Source organism: Diorhabda carinulata, chromosome 3, assembly GCF_026250575.1.
Source record: "Diorhabda carinulata isolate Delta chromosome 3, icDioCari1.1, whole genome shotgun sequence".
Classification (NCBI taxonomy): Eukaryota; Metazoa; Arthropoda; class Insecta; order Coleoptera; family Chrysomelidae; genus Diorhabda; species Diorhabda carinulata.
In genome coordinates this window covers 8,454,999-8,476,471 of record NC_079462.1, presented here as the reverse complement: position 1 = coordinate 8,476,471, position 21,473 = coordinate 8,454,999, and the positions used below count along the sequence as shown (strand labels likewise).

The 21,473-nt window shown below is 31.8% G+C and overlaps 1 protein-coding gene across 5 annotated transcripts in view; it reads right to left on the bottom strand.

The window, feature by feature from the left end:
- Positions 1-21,473, bottom strand: part of LOC130891286 (phenoloxidase-activating factor 3-like) — a 29,456-nt gene that overhangs the window by 7,268 nt on the left and 715 nt on the right. The window contains exons 2-4 of one of the 5 annotated variants that reach the window (XM_057795924.1): positions 19,905-20,114; positions 6,318-6,716; positions 6,171-6,258 (exon numbers count right to left, since the gene is read on the bottom strand). In XM_057795924.1, coding sequence (XP_057651907.1) covers positions 6,171-6,258; positions 6,318-6,716; positions 19,905-20,114 — 697 coding nt within the window. Of the gene's footprint in view, positions 1-6,170; positions 6,259-6,317; positions 6,723-10,803; positions 11,108-19,904; positions 20,115-21,473 lie in introns of those variants that run through there. The other 4 variants (XM_057795925.1, XM_057795927.1, XM_057795928.1 and 1 more) reach the window with 4 other exon arrangements.

The following is a 21,473-nucleotide window of genomic DNA, read 5'->3' as shown; positions in this document are numbered from 1 at the left end:
CTTTATTACATCGCTCTTTTTCTTATTGGGTTATTATCAGCAAAATAAAAATTTATAAGATGGCAGATAAATATATATTATTTACACGTTACCTATAGGCGTTTTTAGCATTGCAGTGACTTAAATTTCATGAGGGAAACGGTTTTTACTGCTAACATGGACAAGATGCCTTGAAAAAACGCACGGGCCTTTCAAATATCCAACAATAAATAATTTTATTTCATAAAAAAAATTATTTTTTATTTTATTTTTAACATAGATGCTAAATAATGTGGTCTAAGATATTCGTAAAACCACTATTTAACAGGGTGATATTAATTTTGGATTCCATGTCGTTCAAATAAGTTTAATTTTCGTTTTTTGAAGGCATAATGAATCGTCCTTTTTAATTTGAGTAAACAATCATGGCGGAATCATTGTATAGTAATTTTACAAATAATGGAAACCTAAAAATCACTTGTTGTGATCTTATATAACTGATAGTAATGATATATAACTTTGTGGGTTATATAGTAGTGTTTAGAGTTACTAGTAGTGTTAAAATAAAACTTAAAGCCTCCAAGGATCTCGTATATAATTAAAAGTAACATACGTTACTGAAAGTGTTGTTATATACTTAAAGTTAGGCAACCCGCGCATCGCGTTTTCAATAACTGACGTGCGAACAGCTGAGTTTTAAAGAACATTTCAAGTTTGACAATGGTTTAACACATGTTTGATATAAAACATAACCTTAATTTAACTAAGAATAAAACGTTTGCTATTAAGAGTATTAAGTATAAGTTTTAAATATTTAAAAAGACATTCAATTGTCTTATGTATTATGTATTATGCGGGTTTTTATCCAAACCTGATCCCACTGCATACTAAAAACAATCAGTGCTTTTCGGTGTTAAAAATGAAGATGTAAGAGGGTGTACATCAGATCTTTAATCTATTACCTACTTATATATAAATATATAAAAGTGGTTACATGCATGTGCGGATCTCTAAACCTACCAAATATTTAAGTTTCTTAGATGTTTACTAAAACAAGTTACCTACACTTAGGGCTTAATATATACCAATATTTTTACAGAAGGCCACAGAGGCAGTTTTTGGTCAACAAACACAGCAAAGAAATGAAAATAATAATGATCTAAAAGTAATAGTTGAGAAGCAGCCTAAATGTAGTAGTAGTAGTAAGATCATTTTCTGCCGTCGTTGGCGTTGGACTGCTATAATTTTGTTCTGTAATTTGAGGAATATCTGGTGGCGGAAAAAATTCATTATTTATCTGTCTAACAGTAGCAGTAACCGGTACACAATCTACGATTCGTTTAAAATTTTTTGTCACTTTCCGTCGAAACGCAGAGCTGTGCTTTATTTTTTTCCAATTTCGTAACATAGCGATATTTTACAATAATAAATTAATATTTATTACACTGCTGCTGCTCACTACTCACAAACAGCTGGTGTTAGTACTGTTAGTATTAACTTTGTATCTTAATAATATATTCTTATTCGATAATTGACACCGGCAACCATTTTGTCAATCGTCATCTGTAATAAGTTTATATAGATATATAAGGGCAATTGATTTTACTTAAGGTAACCGATGTGTATAAAAGAAATGGTTGTCCCTAACTTGGTTACCAAAAGTTTTTTAATAGGATATACAAACACTAATAATCCCCAATTTTTTTAATTGTGTTTAGAAACACTATTATATAACTCAGAGCCTATATAGTTATATAATTTAGGTAACGGAAAACCTTATATAAATTTGTTATAATCACATTGGTAACAGTTACTACATGTTTTATTAAATGGTGATGTAAACAGTTATACCACTTCTTTATATACCCACAAGTTACAGAAATTTTATAAAACCGTAATATAACTGTGTTACTAAAAGGTGATCTTACAAAACTTCGTAACCTTTTTATATAATTTCATTACCTTTACATAGTCTTTATATAACTATCCATCACCATAAGTTACAGAAAATGTTTATTGGGAAGGCTGCTAAATATATACATATATAAAAGTTGGTAAAAGTAGAGTCGATCTGAGCTGAAATTTCTGGAACCATTGATGATATTCATACTGAACACACTGTTTACTGCTACCACTCCATCAACAGTCAAAAACACACTATCTAACTCGCGTTTCTATAATAAAGTTATCGTCTTCAAAGAGTGGAAATAAACTGAAACTTACTAACTTGATCTACCTCAATAGTCAATTTTTTCACCAATGGACATCTTTCCATGAAAAACAATTTCAGTTAAACAACCACTTGGCAGGAAATTTAACACATTTAACAATTTCTATACTTTCCAATGTATTTAGCAATCTATTATTGGATACATTTTTTAACAATTTTACATTATTTCTATATGTTATGCATCAAATGATTATTTATTATTTATCGCATTGTCATTATAAAAATAATTATGTGATCATAGGGCAATTTGATAATAAAGGTACATTGGATGGGGTGCAGATTAGAAAATATCTTCAACGGAGTTGGTAGATTTACATTAGAACACTTGTTGGGCAATCCCAAAAGCACTAGATTTTGAAAAGAGTGGTGTTTACAAAATAGGCAGTAGTAATTATGATAAAAAGTATGTTGGCCAAACCAAGAGGTTTTATACTATCCGGTTGAGTATTGGAATTGTTGAATTTAAAAATAGTTTAATTAGGGAATGAGGGCCTATACCTTACAGCTAACCAACCCTATTAGTTATTAGTTGATGAGTGTGAAATTTTCAGCCTAATGGAGGAGGCTCTTTTATTTTTTTCTTGAAACTTCTTCCTTTATCTGTACCTCCTAGTTTTTTTCTCACAGAACCGGGATGGAACTAAATATTCTTTGAATTTAGCCAATTCTGTAAATCTTTCTTAACCACATGGTTGTGGGCAATTTTTAAATGTCTCTAGTGATACCTTGTGATGAAGAAGATATATCATTTGTTCGAACCATTCTTATAACAGTCAATAAATGCTGTTATCAATCTTGGCTCGTTTCCTAATGGTAGATTTAAACCAGTAGATAAATTAATTCAAAAAGCCTGTATTCGACTTGTAACAGCTTCATTTTATTTGACGTATGTCCCTCGTTGATCCATTATGAACCGTAGAAAGAACTTTGTCTATTATAGGAAATTATTTTCTAAACAAGAACTAAACTCGTCCCTTCTAATCATTTTCTATTTGAAATTTTAGTTTTCCGTGAGCTTTGCGTTGAGCTCGCCACACATCTCTTCTTTAATTTCTCTAAATCATAGATTTCCCAACACCAAGCATACTATTAATTCACAACACATAAATGTTTGTGTGTAGATGAATTGAAACAATTAAATATCAATGTTTATTTATTAGCTACCGAAAGACCGATTTTTGGGTGTTTACTTGGCATTTCCAAATATTTCAAAATCAAACTAGAATCTACAATAGACGGCACACTGCCATTTGCAATTAAATTAAACTGTTGAGAATAAACAACTTGGACTTCCTTACTTATTCAAAAAAATTTTATGAAAAGGGTATGAAATCTTCGACATACAGGGTTTTTGCCCTGTCTAAACCTTGTCCTATTATTCTGTAAATCTTATAGTTATAAAAGATCAATAAAAGAGCGAAAACTTGTATTAGCTTTGGTACTTTCATGAAAATTTAAGAAAATAAGAAGTGGTATAACTGTTTCCATCACCATTTAATAAAACATGTAGTAACTGTTACCAATGTGATTATAACAAATTTGGTAACCAAGTTAGGGACAACCATTTCTTTTATACACATCGGTTACCTTAAGTAAAATCAATTGCCCTTATATATCTATATAAACTTATAACAGATGACGATTGACAAAATGGTTGCCGGTGTCAATTATCGAATAAGAATATATAATTAAGATACAAAGTTAATACTAACAGTACTAACACCAGCTGTTTGTGAGTAGTGAGCAGCAGCAGTGTAATAAATATTAATTTATTATTGTAAAATATCGCTATGTTACGAAATTGGAAAAAAATAAAGCACAGCTCTGTGTTTCGGCGGAAAGTGACAAAAATTTTTAAACGAATCGTAGATTGTGAACCGGTTACTGCTATTGTTAGACAGATAAATAATGAATTTTTTCCGCCACCAGATATTCCTCAAATTACAGAACAAAATTATAGCAGTCCAACGCCAACGACGGCAGAAAATGATCTTACTACTACTACTACATTTAGGCTGCTTCTCAACTATTACTTTTAGATCATTATTATTTTCATTTCTTTGCTGTGTTTGTTGACCAAAAACTGCCTCTGTGGCCTTCTGTAAAAATATTGGTATATATTAAGCCCTAAGTGTAGGTAACTTGTTTTAGTAAACATCTAAGAAACTTAAATATTTGGTAGGTTTAGAGATCCGCACATGCATGTAACCACTTTTATATATTTATATATAAGTAGGTAATAGATTAAAGATCTGATGTACACCCTCTTACATCTTCATTTTTAACACCGAAAAGCACTGATTGTTTTTAGTATGCAGTGGGATCAGGTTTGGATAAAAACCCGCATAATACATAATACATAAGACAACTGAATGTCTTTTTAAATATTTAAAACTTATACTTAATACTCTTAATAGCAAACGTTTTATTCTTAGTTAAATTAAGGTTATGTTTTATATCAAACATGTGTTAAACCATTGTCAAACTTGAAATGTTCTTTAAAACTCAGCTGTTCGCACGTCAGTTATTGAAAACGCGATGCGCGGGTTGCCTAACTTTAAGTATATAACAACACTTTCAGTAACGTATGTTACTTTTAATTATATACGAGATCCTTGGAGGCTTTAAGTTTTATTTTAACACTACTAGTAACTCTAAACACTACTATATAACCCACAAAGTTATATATCATTACTATCAGTTATATAAGATCACAACAAGTGATTTTTAGGTTTCCATTATTTGTAAAATTACTATACAATGATTCCGCCATGATTGTTTACTCAAATTAAAAAGGACGATTCATTATGCCTTCAAAAAACGAAAATTAAACATATTTGAACAACATGGAATCCAAAATTAATATCGCCTTGTTAAATAGTGGTTATACGAATATCTTTGGCCACATTATTTAGCATCTATGTTAAAAATAAAATAAAAAATATTTTTTATGAAATAAAATTATTTATTGTTGGATATTTGAAAGGCCCGTGCGTTTTTTCAAGGCATCTTGTCCATGTTAGCAGTAAAAACCGTTTCCCTCATGAAATTTAAGTCACTGCAATGCTAAAAACGCCTATAGGTAACGTGTAAATAATATATATTTATCTGCCATCTTATAAATTTTTATTTTGCTGATAATAACCCAATAAGAAAAAGAGCGATGTAATAAAGTTAACAAGTCTAAGTGAGAGAAAACATATATTTGACAGGGAGAACAGTAACAGAAATTGGTAACAGAAATTGGTAACAGAAATATTATCAAAACCATTATAGGCAATGTTTATAAAGGTAACAGTAACATATATAAAGCTACATTTGACCACTAAAAGGCTCCAACCGTGGATTTTTAAGTAGTTATATAGTGGTTGCCAAAATGTTTTCGTTACTTTTGGTTAAAACACCTAAGTTTATATAGCGTTACTAACCTAAGTTTTCCGTAACCTTTATATACTCCCCATTTAAGCTCTTTAAGGGGTTTATACGAGTAACAGAAATATTACGGTTACTATCATATATACATTTAAGTTATTTAATGAGGTGATATAATATTTACGGCAACTGTTATATGTATAACAAAAAATGTTTATTGGGCTCTCATACATAAAAATGAACTATAGTTTTAATTCGTGAAATAATCCCAAAAAATTATAGTTGAGTGATTATTTTGTAGTATAGTGATATAAATAATTCTTCTAAACAAAATATATCGATAACTTTTCGTCGTATTTGAACAAAAGTGTCTTCACCTATTCAGACACAGTGTATATTCTAAATCTTGATCTTTTTGATCTATTAAGTGCTATCATTAAGTTCTGAATAATTTTTTTACAATAAATATCAATCGAATGGAATAGTTCTTCCATTTCAGTGGATAGTAAGTATCAAGGAAAATCAACACATAATTATTTATTGCTGTTACTAAAAATATCCGAAATTGAAAAAACTTCTCGGTACTTACATTGATGAATTGATTATGCAATGTGCTGCAGTGAGTACATATCTGTCATTGATTACCGTGCCACCGCATCTAAAATCTATTACACCTTCTGAAATAAAAACTAATTAGAAATTAAGTTCGAATTTACGTAATCACCATTCCAGTTACCTGAACTATTATAAAAAATTAGAGCCATCCATGGATATTCAATAACTCCGGCAGTATGCCCATTAGTAATCCTGGAATCTGTACTTATAGTTCCACATGTATCTTTGGGTAATAAGTGATAGTTTGGATGATTAGTGATTGGATCGGTGAATGCATTTCGGTTAGCAGTTGATATTAACTTTGTCTTTATAGTATCCTCTTCGGGAGTTTTAGTAGATTTTTCGCAACAAACGTAGGGAATTTTATTTTTAAATCCACACTGACGATCTCTTATTTGTGCTATTACATTTCGAGGACGTGGAATCGGACTGTTATTAAGAAGGTCATTGAAATAAGGACATTGTCTTATTGCTATGCAGACTTCGTCTTTTGATGGCGTACAAATAAACGTACCATAACCTGAAACTTAATATTTGTACTCACTACTCCTATACACCGAATTGTCTTGAATAAATTTAGTGAATAACAATCAATTAATACATAAATCATAGAAAAATTCTACAAATATATGTAAACTAACAGAGGAACGCTATGAAAAATCGAGAAAATATTGTTTCAAAAAGGTTTTCAAATACTCTTAAAAATGTTTTAACAAATAATTTAGAAACACTAAGTTAACAAAGAAAATAGGATTTAAATTAATTTTTATACTGTTGAGACAATTAATTATTAAAAAACAATTATCTTCGAAAGCATCAGCTTTTTATCAATATTACTGTGACGAACAAGCTCGCGAAATTGGTCCTTAGGCCGGCCCTGTCCAGTCACAATGGAATTTTAAAATTCGGCCAAGTCGCGACGCCTTTCATCTGTTTTTTATAAATGGCGGACGCGCCTTTGATGAACTTTTTATTATATAAGGCGGTTTATTACAGTATTTCTTTTAAATAATTTCTAGGAAAGTCTATTCATTTATTTCTGTGCTTCTTTTTGTTCTAGAACTTTGTAGAATTCTATTTATGGTATATAAAAAGTTTATGTAGCACATTAAGTGATATTTATAAGTTAAGTGTATTGTAAAGTGTGTAAATAAAAGAAAAACGTAAGGGATAGTGTTTATTAATTCACCTCACGAATAGAAAGGGTGTAAATGAATACGAAAAACGTTACATTACTATAATCAGATTAAAAAACTTATATATTATCATGACTTATATCACCCCTTGGCGGAGGTGACGTTAACAACATGTCTTCATTCGATTAGCATACATGCAAGGGTTTGCCTTAAGTACACAGTTGGATTTAGATCTGATGAATTACCAACCCAATCAATCAATTCAAATTAATTTTTTCGCAATTTCGAATTTTGACAAAGAGCCAAGTCATTTTAAACTTAAATGTTTCCATGAATGAAACGTTATAATATTTGAATGTATTTGACAGAATTAACCATGGCTCAAAAAGAGCTAAGCTCTCGGTGTTATTCATTTTTATTGGAAAGAGACTAAAAACACTTTTTTGGGGTGTTTAACAGTCTGTTACATGTTCACCTTTACTTCTTATAACTATGGATTTAACGTTGAATATAATATCTTCCTCCAGTTTTTCAGGCCACGATCGGTTTTTGTAGCCCATGCTATGCGCTATATTATCATTTTCCGAGATATAAATTGTTTATTCCTTGGTTTTATTGTCTTTCGGACAACTTTCAAAAGACTCCTCCTCACATTTCAGCTACTTACTTCAACAATGTACTCCAGAAAATCCCTAAGTATACACTCGAAATTGATCAGTTCTTGCATTTGTATACCGTTACAAGCCATATTTTCTCTTTGAAGAAAATCTTGAAATAATCATAGCATTTTTTCAAATACTTGATGTTTCCACAATAAATACCGTAACTATATCTCTAACAACCATAGAGTGCTCATCAAGAGCAATTATTTTTACACGTTTCTTAGGAGACATATCCATCTTTGAATAAGCAACGACCGAAACGCGGATACAATCACAACTGAATAAAAGACACTCTAACACCAGTCAAATGAGTTTTTAATGTTCAAGACAATTCTGCAAACTGTTTCAAGGCAGTTAGAACCGGTTCGAGGTGTTCGGGACATCATTAGCAACCTAATACAGAGAAACACGTTTTTCACTATTAATTAGAAACAACCAAACAGATAAAAACAAAAAATACATGGGCGGTATTTGGAGAAAAACAAAACAAATAACAAATGTAGAAGACTAATTTGAATTCGACCAACAGAAGATTAACCCATTGCTCCAATAATGAAGGAAATGAGGTGATGCAGAAATAATCCCTAAATACTAAGATTTCTCCAAAGTTACAGCAAATGAAAAAACAGTTTAATGTTCTAACTAAATCAAAACAAGCAGTAGAGATTTAGCCATGTGCCTAAAAAACCAAAGCATCAGTGATAAATGTGGAGAAATAAATAAATGAGCGTCAAAAATCAAAAAAGAATTAGGTTACGTATGACAGTATGGAGAGAGTACTAAATAACTGATTGAAAAAATTGCTAAAGAGCATTGACAAATCTCACCGTGGATACCTGAAAGATAGTGTTAAAGCTGTTCTTCATTACCCTAACTGCTGCTAGAGAAGTTAATGGAAAAGTAGAAGAACCACAATGGAAGCTGGCATTGAAGTATTTGGATCTCGCACTAAATGCCTTACTACCACTAGGAACCTTTGCAAGCGTCTTTTGAGTAAAAATTCTTGTTCTTGTATGGATCTGTAGAGAAATACTAAATAGCGGTCAATTCTGAATCCGATTAAAGCGCTCAGCTCCAACACCATCGATTTAAAGCTGAACTTATGGACCTTGGTAATAACAATTAGGTATTTTTGGTTTTTGTTACGGGTAATTCGGAAATCAAAGAACACAAAGAGAACAATATACTTGTGAGAAAAGGAGCGCAGAAAATTTAAAGAAAGGAAAATTTGAAAGAAAATTACTCTAGCAGATATTTCTAAGCTTGGATAATTCCAAAACAATCCTTAAATACTGCATTATTTAAGAAATATCTAGATCTTTAGTAGTACGATACTACAGTTTCCGACTGGTCTTCCGTGAGGAACTCCGGATCAACAAGTTCAGAATGTTCTGCAATCACTATCTAATTCAGAAAATGTTTTGGATGAAAATCTTGATTTTAAAACTACGGGTATATCAAATATAGAAACCAAATTCGCGGGATGTCCTATACGTTTGTTATTGTGAAGCCAGTGGCAGATTAGAAATTGACTAAGTTCTTCATAGAGAAGGTTTAAAAGAAGCAGGTTTGAGCAAAAATGGATATCAGATTTGCCGATTTGGCAATGAAGTACAATCAGGGAAGACTAAAAGTGGTTCGTAGAATTTCGTCATATTCGTGTGCCCGTCAGTAATAAATGTCGAGAATATCGAACAAAATTAGTTGCCATTCTAAGAAAATCGATGCTGTGCGCAACATGATTGAAGAAGAGCATGTGACTTACAGACAGATAGAGGTGTCTTTAAGGATATCACAAACTGCAATACAATCGATTTTCCATGAACATTTGGATGTGAGATAGATATTTTCCAGATGGATTCCATATGCCTGCTCTCATAAAGCACGTCCAACAACTGAGTATTTGAAGAAGAAAAACATCGAATTAATGTCTTATTTCCCGTATTCACAGAATTTATCACCTAATGAGTTTTTCAAGAAGCTGTTGAAGACTTTCAAAACCAAGTTTCTATGCTATCAGATCAGAGTTGAAAAATGTTTCCAGAATTAGTTTGAACGTATGCAAAAATGTAAAAGCCTTGTACTAAATATTTCGAAAGGCAATAAAATACTTTGTTTTCGAACTTGTACATTTTAGTTTCACTTTTTGTAAAAACTTAAAAGGCAACCATCGTATATATTAAAGCTCTGGAATTGGAGGGCGAGCTCTAGATGGTTCAACGACGAGGGCAACTCTGATGGAAGACATAATAGACGTTATAGGTCACATTGTTTCGATTTGAAACTTTGAAAATGCGGGCATAACGAAACCCGAAGTAACGTTAGTTTGACTATTTTTAAGTCATTTGATTGGTTGAAAATGCTATCAATTCCTCTTAAATTTTCATAATATTTAACAAATACCAAACAGAGCATAGTATGGTTTTTGGTAACTGATAACAAAAGAATTAAAAGTAGAGATTATACAACTATGCTTTACATTATATGAAGTATCAGTTAATAAAATTCATCATCTACAATTATAACAATGTCGTAAGAACCTACGGACTGCTTGAGTAGTTTGAAACGTAAAATTTTAGTAAAACTCTAATTTGTAACATGTTTCTTGTAAGCAATTGAACAATTATTCAATGGCAAATTTCAGATTTAAGATTCTCTCAATTTTTCTTAATATATTGATATGGTTTTTGTTGTAATCAACTGAAAGTATGTATACTTGCCATGTTAGAATTAATAAACACTCCCTCGTACACAGCACTTCTTTATAAAAGCCACATTAATATTAATTCACTTTATATTAAATACTTACTCACGAGCAACTTCTCTTCGGATATTTTTACGAAAATTATGCACAAAAACAAATTGTAAATAACTTCCATAGTAAATAAACAAGTTTTTCAATAATTGACTACTTCTACTTGACTTTAAAAGTCGAAAGGATATCAAAAATTGGTTTTAAAAAATTACTTGTGAGATTTCTTAAAATAATATTTGTATCCCTCGAATAGTTTGTTATTGATAAATACTCAGTCACAGAATAATTTGTTACAAAGTCCATGCAAAACTGGTACAATTATAATTAACATTCAATAATGAAATTGTCGATTATTAGTGAATGATAATTTACTTTTACTCTAAGGAATCGTACGTTGTGACATTTTAAAATAGTTTTTTGGTCTATTTCTTACATTTCAGTAATTATTATTCAGGGTTAGGTAGATAATCTATCATTTGATTATCGGGATCAAAGCGTGGGAATGCCGCGCTTTGTGTTTTCGAAGGAAATTTTGAAATTGAAAACCTCCTATTTTTATGTAAAGGGTTCTAAACACTTTTTTAGCTACTTCTGTCCTGTGTACTACCGATTCATCAATATACCCTGCAACGACTGTTGATGACTTTCAACTGCCATGTTACTTTAGTTTCATTAAATCTCCCCCAGTGTAGCATACGATCTTCGAAATGAAACACCTGTATATGAGTTAGCATTTTGAAGTTGAAGATTAGCCACTGTTTCGGGAACCTTATAAAACTGGTTTTTAACATAATATGCATAACAGGCGGCGATTCTTTGCTGTTGCTATGTACATTAGATAAAATTTAACATATCTTTTAGTAACTACTAATCTCCTATTTGCATCATTTTTTGCTCCCTTAAGTTTCACAATTAATAACGTTCCCGAATCTTCAATATCATCTAATGTTACCTGGTTGATTTCACAAATTCGACAAGCTCCAGCAATCCCAAATACAACAACAACCTTGAGCATTATATAAACTTCATCCAGAGCATTATTTAAAAAATTAATAGTTTATGTATTCGCCAAATCTCAGATTTTAAATGTATACATCAGTATTGGATCGTAAAATACTTTTAATCATAGAATAATTCTTTCACATTGTTGATGGATTTTGTTGTTGTGACAATTTCGAAAAATAAGCCAATAACATCGTCTAGATAAAAAACTGCATATTTTTCTCATCTTCCATTCCACGAATCTTGAATACACGGTTGTAAATTTCACGTAATTTAGCTGGCAATAATTTTTGTGACGCTACTTCTACTAATTCCAGTGGAGTCGAAGAAAACACGGAATCAGATATTTTTTTATAGTAATGAAAATAGTTTCTAAACAACCACTAAGTTCACAATTTTTAAATGAAATCACAAAATTAAATTGACAATTATTTGATTACTTTAAAAGTTTCCTTAGCAAGGCAGGTCTAATTGTCAACGAACAACATAGCATACTAATTTCAAAATTCAATTTCCACATCGATAACTTTCTGAATTGAATATTGTAATAATATAATTTTGCCATATTAAATCATGGTTTTTCCCATCACAGAAAAAAAATAGTATAGTATTCACGGAAAAAAACACTAGCTTAGAACTAAGAAAGATACTAGCTTTCGGTTTTTTGTCTACAACCTCGTTCTAAAAAACCGACAAATTTCGATTTAAATGGTACTGACTTTCTAGGGGTAGTTTAAACTTTAGTTAAACATGAAACTGAGAATTTCAACCTAGTTTTTCAAATTGTTTTTACAACGCGTTTGTACAATATAACTTTGAAGGGTTTTTGATTTTTTCAGTCAGAGAAGTTGCATGTTTTTTGTTCATTCTTCTTTATACGCATATGTTAAACAATTGAAGACCACCATGGAAAAATGTTATTACCAACATGTTTGCCAGATCGGAAATTTTAGTGGAATAACATTGAATCTGACGATTGAACAGTAAGCGATGGGATAAGTTGGCAAGTTTGCTTATTAAATTGATACCGCACGATGCGTTTAATGCTTCCAACGTTGGACGCTGGTATGATTGATGACGTCGGCTATGGAAAGTCGGACCCGCGTCAAAGGAGTATCCAACATTGGAACGAAGCTAAAGCCAGCACTTGTTATACAACTACACATACTTCTTGTACTCTTGCGTGTGAATGATACGTGTTTTTTATGAAAAATCAAAGTTTCATGAAGTTTATTTCAAACTAATTTATATCTGTTGTATGCTGTTTATCACTTTTTTGCCAGATAGTTTAGGTATGGTACCAGATTTCGTCCAATTTTCAGCCAACATTGGAAGATAAATGTTGGCGCAAACATTGGACGCATCGTGTAGTTGCATCAATGCATCCAGTCTTTCTTTCTATTTTAAGCCTTAGGCTGGAGCCGAAAGCACCGGCTATAGTGGAATAACGTTTGAACCGTTTAGAAATGAACGACGTAGTTGCTGTTGTTATGTCACCAGCCGGTTTAAAATCGTCAAAACTAACGTCTTCAAATGGAAATACAATAAAAGACGCATATTACGACGAGCAGTAAAAAGCTATGTGGCAAGGAAAGGAAAAGAAAAACCTGCAAAACAAGGTCCATTTCTGACAAGTGGAAAAACCTTGTAAGTAATGTGGACTGGTTTAAAAAGTATGTATTTATGTTTTTGTTTAATAAAACACTTTATTTCTGAAATATATGTATGGTCTTTGTTTGATTCGACTAGTTTAATACTATATTTTGATAAACAATTTACGAAATTGTAACTAACAGAAAAAAAAAATTTTAAAAAACGTGTTATTCCTTCGCTTACAACTTCAATTAGAATTTAAAATCAACCAAGCGGCTTTTTTCCTTGAAAAGGAAGTATTTTCGCGTGAACTGAAAATAAAACCATTTTGCTTATTCTTGTTTAAAATAGAGTTGAATCACCAGTTTTAACCCAAGTTGTAGAGTTACGCTTTAATATACTTTTATTTATTTGTGTAATAGACTTTAGGTGTTCTTATAATTATTATTGAGCAGTTTACAACATAAATAAGTACAAAAATTGCAAGCCTCAGTAGCTTGTCACTTAACTGATCGTAAGAATTAACCATTGATATAAGGGGAGTTAATTGAATCAAAATCAAAGGCAACAACTCGTCAGTTGGTATGAGCGAACGAGATCTGATTACTTTTCGAACACTCAGATCATGATTTTATAAATAGTTTGATCAAATTTGAATGATGGTGCATTTAAACTGTGAGCGTGAATCGAATCTATAACATTTTTTTTTCTAAATTGGTATAACCATTTATGATATTCGTATGAAGTTTGAGTGCCATATCTCAATTAGTATGTGAGTGTCAGCTGTTTATTCAGGATGCTAAAATTTTGGCGATATTGATCATGGAAAGAAAAACTGTGCAACGAGTTTGCTTGAAATGTTGTGTTTCCAATAGAATTGCGATTAGGCTATAATTGAAAATTTTGCAAAAGTGTTTTGGGGAATCTACTCTATCGCGATGTAAGTATTTTAGTGGCACCAAAGTTTAGTGAAGGTTGTGAAATCGTTGAACAATTCCCTCATCCACCTCTGTTAACGACGACCAAACAAGTTGAGTAAATGGTGCTCGAAAATTGTCGTATCGGTATTCAGAGCCTGTCAACATCTCTTATGGATCGAATCAACATATTTTGGGTATGAAGCATGTCAATGGAAATATTTGTAACATTCTAGCAACAGGTACTTGGAAAAAAGAGCCGAAACTGGGAAAACTACGTCAAACTTAATCGAAAATCAAGGTGATGCTCATTGTTTTCTTCGATTATTTTCTCGTGGCTTACCATGATTAATTCCAGAAGTTTAAATAGGTGTATAAGAGCGATTACGAAAATTACGGGAAGTTGAATCCATTAAAGTAATTCGCTTAATAAGATACTGAAAGCCATTTCAGCCCATACTTACAAGTATCTGGAAAATTGGATTAAGCGTTGACATGCTTGAATCTTGCTTATGCGTATTGTTTATAATATTTAAGGATTGTTGAAATATGAAAAATTACTATTTATTCACTATTCAAATTACCTCAAAACAGTGTTTTGTATATTAATCCGGCATTCTCATGGGTCTAATGGGTAACCAGGTGACTGATATTTCACAGAGGAGGTATCAAAATTTTTAATAATTGTTATTGAATGATTGATTATGAGTGTAATATATGTAACAAAAGTTTTCGGAAAAAAATTGTAGTGCACCATTTGAAACAACAAAATAATGTTGACAATTCAACTCAGCACTTTTTTCTTAACAAATAGTTAACAAGAAACACAATTTAAATTATACTCAAAAGGATATTTTCCTTCAATTGCGGTAACTGTCGCTTAACGCGTTATATCATATGCTGAACGTATGAATTGTTTGAAATATTCTTTGTCCAAGCTGTTGCTTATTTTCCGCTTCCCAACCCTTATCATGCACTTTTCTACTCAATATCGAATAAAATTTTTTCAATAGAGCGAGCCTGGGGATCATCTTGCTTCGGTACAAGTGGTATGTCGTGAGTCTCTATCCAATCTCTGCTTATTCTGGCGTGCAAGATGCTAGATCAGGTCAAAATATTATTTCATGAAATTCTTGATTGCTTCCAATTTCTGAATGTGATAAGGTGAAATATAATCACAACTCTGTTCTCTGTACAGAGACATCTTAAAACACGCAGCATATCAGAATTCTGCGCAACATATCTTCAGTATATTTTGGACATTTCTCCCCTTTTCTTAATTAACTCTCTTTCTCTTTATATCTCGATTGATAACCATGTGGGAAACCCGAAACGAGGTCATAATTTGTCTTTTGGAAATTCCACCAATGTATTTGACGAACATTTATTGTTTTATGAATGGTCGAAAGTACAATATTCTGCTCTATAAATATTTACATACAAGTCAATTTTTAACAAATACATTTTTTCATACATAATAAAATCTTTGCTTTCTAAGGCAACTATATTCTAAGTTATTTAGAATTAAAATGAAGGCAACGAATTTTTTCCGAAAACTTTTGTTACATACAAAGTAATAGATAAGTCCGTGAGGCCCAGGCGTAGGGCAGCAGGCAAAAATAAAGCCATATCCAATCAAAAATATTTGTTTTTATTGTGTATCTCAAAACATAAATAGCTGCCCTCGTATTAGTTATACTTCAATAAAATAAAGTTATTTTGAAATAATATAATATTGGATCAAAATTAATGAAATCCATTTTATTAAAAAAGCCTAAATCTGTTACTGTACCCTTTACTTTATTTAACTAAAAAAGTTGCTTTACTGAGAAAATGAATCCCATACCGTGGAGTATCTTTAAAGTCATACTGTAAAAAAATAGTTCAATTTTTTATTTTAGGAAATTTTACAAAATTCATCTAATTTCTACATCTATTAACATATCAGCATCTAAAGATCTCTGTTGTCTGAGTAATAAATCAAAGCTATCGCCATCATCGAAGAATTCTGATAATTCTCTATTCACTTCATGAATCTTTTTCTTTCCCACGTCGGAAGAAAATGTTTTGAGTATTGATAGTTGTGTTTTTGATTCTAAAGTTGCCGTATTAACGGTTTTATCATTATATTTGTAATTTTTATCCACATCTTTACTAGTAATCGTAGATTTTTGTTTTGGTTTATTTTTGTAATTAATTTGTTTCCGCAAGTATTTTGGAATCGATTTACAACAAATTTTTGGAAAACCTTCTTCGAAACCGCATTGTTCATTCCTCAGATAATTTACTATGCACGCATCTAGAGGTTTTTGTACCGTATTGAGAAATTGCAAAACGGGTGTACAAAATTTTAACGAGATGCATTGTGAATCTTCGCATTTATTCTCTAAAACAAAAAATATCGATGAAACTGAGTGAAATAGAAAGGGATGTTAGTTTAAATCCATCTCCACATCAAATCATGTCAATTTCCAAGAAAATGAGAAGACATTCAAGGATTAGACGATCAGATCATTTAAAAAAAATGGTTATGAAACTTATATAGGGTGTTCCGAGACTTGATGCAAAAAATTCGGGAGTGAATAGATGACGTGAAAATAATACTGTGTGTGATAATTCTCATACGTCCCCACTTTTCTGAGTTATATACAATATTAGGCTAGGGGCGGCTTATGCCCAATAGTTTACAATCCGTAACTTTTATAGGGACAACCTGTACTATCTAAAGATAAATTTTTCAATCGATTTTTCAACAAAAAGTTACTCCTTGTTTAACTTGATAAAATTTATGGTTTAGGAGATATACAGATTTTTATATCGTCGTAGATGCTAAGGAATCGGTTCGTCATAAAGAGACATTCTGAAGAAAATTATCATAAATTATAATTATTCGTTGGAAATACTTACGGGAGGTATTAAAACACAATAAAAAATTAGTTGGTTAACCCGAAACAATAAAAACTATAATGTTCAAAGTGGGCAGTTTGCACTTCTACACACTTCGGAGTCTACGAAGGATATTTCTTTGAACTTGGAAAAGCATTCCAAGATTCTGCCTTATAGCGTCATAATGGAAGTTTATTCTATTGATCATTTCGTTCCTTGTATTTACCATTTACCCGTGCATATACCAAGCTTTTAAGATATCCTCAAAAGAATGTATTTAATTCGGCGAAACGTAGTGGCCATGAAACTGGACTTCCCCGACCAATTCACTTATTAGAAAAAATGTTATCAAGATGATTTTTTACATCATTTAGGACGTGGGAGGGGCTCCCTCGGGCATGAACCACATGTCTCTGTGAATGTTTAAAGGAATATCACAAACATGGGTGCGAAATCATTTTGGAGAAATTCTAAGTATTGCTGACCATTTAGGCTATGAACAAAAAAATATGGACCTACTGAATTATCACACACATTAACAAAAAATCAATGTTGATTCTCTGTTTAAATTATACAGTGAGGATTTTCATCTCCCCATTAATGTAAATTATAGGAATTAATACAATCGTCTCGTGTGAAACTAGCTTTATCAGTAAACAGTACTTTTCCAACAGATTTGTTATCAACTTGTTTATCTAGAAACCAATGAGCGTAGGCTAGTCTTGCTGGGAAAATCCTCTACTTCCATAGCATGCACTTTCTGGATGTGAAAGGGGCGAAGAAGTTGCTCCTGGAAAATCCTGGTGTTTTGATACCTCCTGTAAGTATATAAATACAATCAAAATTGTCGATCGCGGGTCGAATACTTTTCCCCCACGAACGACAAGTTTGAAAGTGCGCATGCGATCGGTCTCCAGACTGATTCGGAATCAGATCCACGAACAAATCTTACTATTTTGGAAAGTAGAATCGGTGAAACAACTATTGCTTAGGTAATCAGACAAATTTCGTTGACATTTTAACTTTTAATAAAAAGTAAATTATTCTGTAGTATAAAATCGACAAAAAAGCAGAACGTGATTTCAATATTTTCAACTAATTGGAATTTGAGCATATTGTGGAAAGTATTGTTATTTTCATTAATAAAATTATTGTTTTTTTAAGAAAAAGAACATGATATAGTTTTGAATGTGTGCCAATAAAACAAACCTTAATTTCACGTTTCTAATTTATATATTTTCGAAATATTGCCACTCGCCTATCTAATTTTTATTTTTTGCTCACAAATTTTCTTTTTTTTTTGGCTGGCGCCCATGAAAAGGATTGTAATTAAAATTCAAATTGTGATACGAATGAAACTAATTCAATATCTAAGGCCGGGTTTCTTCACTTCCTAGTAAAGTCCCTAGTAACTATTATTTACCGAATAACCAATAATTCGGTTTCTTGGCCTTCTGATAAATTAAGCCATCGAATAAATCGAGTTATTTGCCAAATAAGTCGATTTATATTCCTGTGACACTTATGACTGCCCAAATAAGTCACAAGTGTCAATTAAAGAGTTTAGTAGAAACTTAACCTAAAATATTATACATCAAAAGTGGTTTTTTTGTTTATAATACCCATAAACGTATGTAATGCTTCTATATAGACAGTTTCTATAGATGGAAGCTGTTCCGGCTAAGAAAGATAGAATGGCAACGATTTCTTTATCCTCAGAGATTTCAACTCGGTTCTGCGCATTCTCAAGCATGCGCAGTATAGATAAAGTGTCTGGAACGAGAGGGAAAATGAATATTGTCGGCACCGTAACGTTTTTTCCCGTACCAACTGTCCATATAGGAGTATTACATATATGATTATACTTATATTTGATTAGTTCGTTTTTGGAAATATTCGTCATACAAATAATTAATTATTTAATATGGATGCTTTCCAAGATTTAAAAGATTTATTTGATGAGGAATTGATTGAGGAAATACAGCAAATTCCAGAAAATCGAGTTAATTCTGATCGTCATAAACTTGATCATTTCAATTTTTGGTCCGATAATGAAATTTTTTGCCGTTTTCTGTTTCCTTTGTTATTAATTATTTTTAATTATAAACTATAATTTTTGAGACCAACACAACTTTTTCCAATTAGCGACTACTACAACATTAACCTTAACAAAACACGTGCAAAATTAATTAAGCACAGATCGTTGTCACAAACACAAATTATAGGAAATCGTCAATAGAAGAATGTTTTTTCGCTTATTTATTTCTTTATTCAATATAAGGACGATTGCTACATTTGCATCTTTCACGGTGTTACCAACCAATTAGACTATTTGTTGAGTATATAATAAAGTGACAAATACTTATTAGTTAGTTCGGATTTGAACAAACTAGGGCGAGGAAACGGTAAACATTTATTCGACAATTAAAAGTTTCGATTAAAGTTATGAGGCTAATAACTATTTGGCACTTTATTAGAACGTGAAGAAACCGGTCCTAAGGTATATTAAAGCTAATTTCGAGTGTCCTCATAAGAAACATTTCATTTAACTAATGCTACAATATTACGATAAAAAGATGCTTATCTATAATATCACATGTAGAGAATTTATATTTTAATTTCAAAAATGTGGCATTTGAAAAGTGTAATTTTAACGTTCAACGTTCAAAAAATATTCATTTTATGTAGCTGAATAGTCTTATAAATATAACAAACATTGATTTCCATTATCTTAACAGAACTTATCAAATTACTTACTTGGTAACATCTGGGTTGTAGATGTGATAGTTGTAGTAGTAAAATTGTCCTCGCAACATACTTTTATAGATTTATCCTGGATTCCACACTGTTTGCTTCTTAAAAAAATGATAGAGGATTCTGATAAAGGTTTCTTTAGACTTAGATAATACCGAAGAAAAGTTGGACATTGTGTCAAAGGTATGCAACTACATTCTTCGCTACAGTCAACTGGAAATAATAGAAATGAGATTAGAGGCAACTATAATAGCACCCTCGTCATTTTTGTTTTGTGGGAGAAACAGTCAAATAATGTGTCATAAGAGTTCCTAACAGCTATTCATTCTAGAATTTTTATTATTATGAATTTTATAATTGTTATTATATATTTTTGAAGTATTCAAAATACTTGATATACTCTTATTGTGTGTATAGAAGTGTGTAGAAGATACGAGGTATGATAAAAAATACGCTGGATGAATTTTAGTCGCATATATCGGTTTAAACATTAAGAAACATGTGTACGAGGTCTGGCTATTAAATAACGAGACTGGTTACGAAAAATGGTTTTATTATAAAAATTATTCTACATTCGAATGTTCCCCTTCAATATACTCCCCTCCCCTCGCCACTCACCTCTCCATACGTTTTTTCTATGGATCGAAGCAGTGATGGAAGTCTTCTTTGGTGAGCGCCTTAAGGAGCTCTGCCGTTTTTTACTTTACCGCTTCCATCGACTCAAATCGGGTCCCTTTCAAAGCAGATATTTTTCTAGCCTTTGAGGGAAATCTTAGCAGACCCGTTGACGCAAGAGCTTTTGGTCAGGAGTCAGATTTTCTGGCACTAACTTCGCACAGACTTTTGTCATGTGTAATTAATCGTAAAATTTTTCTAACCGTTTCTTTATGGGCGTTCACAACCTCTGCAATAATCCGGATACTTATTCGACGATCTGGTTGATTTTGGTCACTGTTTCCGGAGTTGAAACAGTCACAGGGTTACCTGAGCGCTGGTCATCTTCAGGGTTCTCTCGGCCCTCAAAAAAGCGCTTACACCACTCAAAAACAGGGGCACAAGATAAAGAATTGTCCCCATAGGTCCCTTGCAACAATTTATATCATTCAGTCGGAGTTTTTTCCAATTTAACGAGAAATTTAAGATTGATACGTTGTTGCTCCTGTTTTTCGTCACACATGGCGAGCAGTCTCGTTATTTAATAGCCACTCGTAAGTGACATGAGCAAATTAAAAGTTGTAATAAGTCAGATGAGTACAAGAAACGGTCGAAATGTCCTTCAGCAATAGATGAAAGTGTGCCACAAGTGTACAAACTTGTAGAAAGAGGTCTAAAAATGGCTTTCTCTTTATCAAAGCAACGCGACGTGCCATATATCGTTTTAGGCACATAAAGTCTTCTCATCTGTCTACATTAACCTTAATCATTAGTTTTAGCACCATATGCCTTGTGTCTTTTTCCGAAAAAAAAAATCGTAGAAGGAATGCGTTGTGTCATTGAAAAGGCTACGATTTAGTTATTCCAGAACCACCCCTTCTAAAAATGCTTCCTGTCATGGATTCAACTAAGTACTTT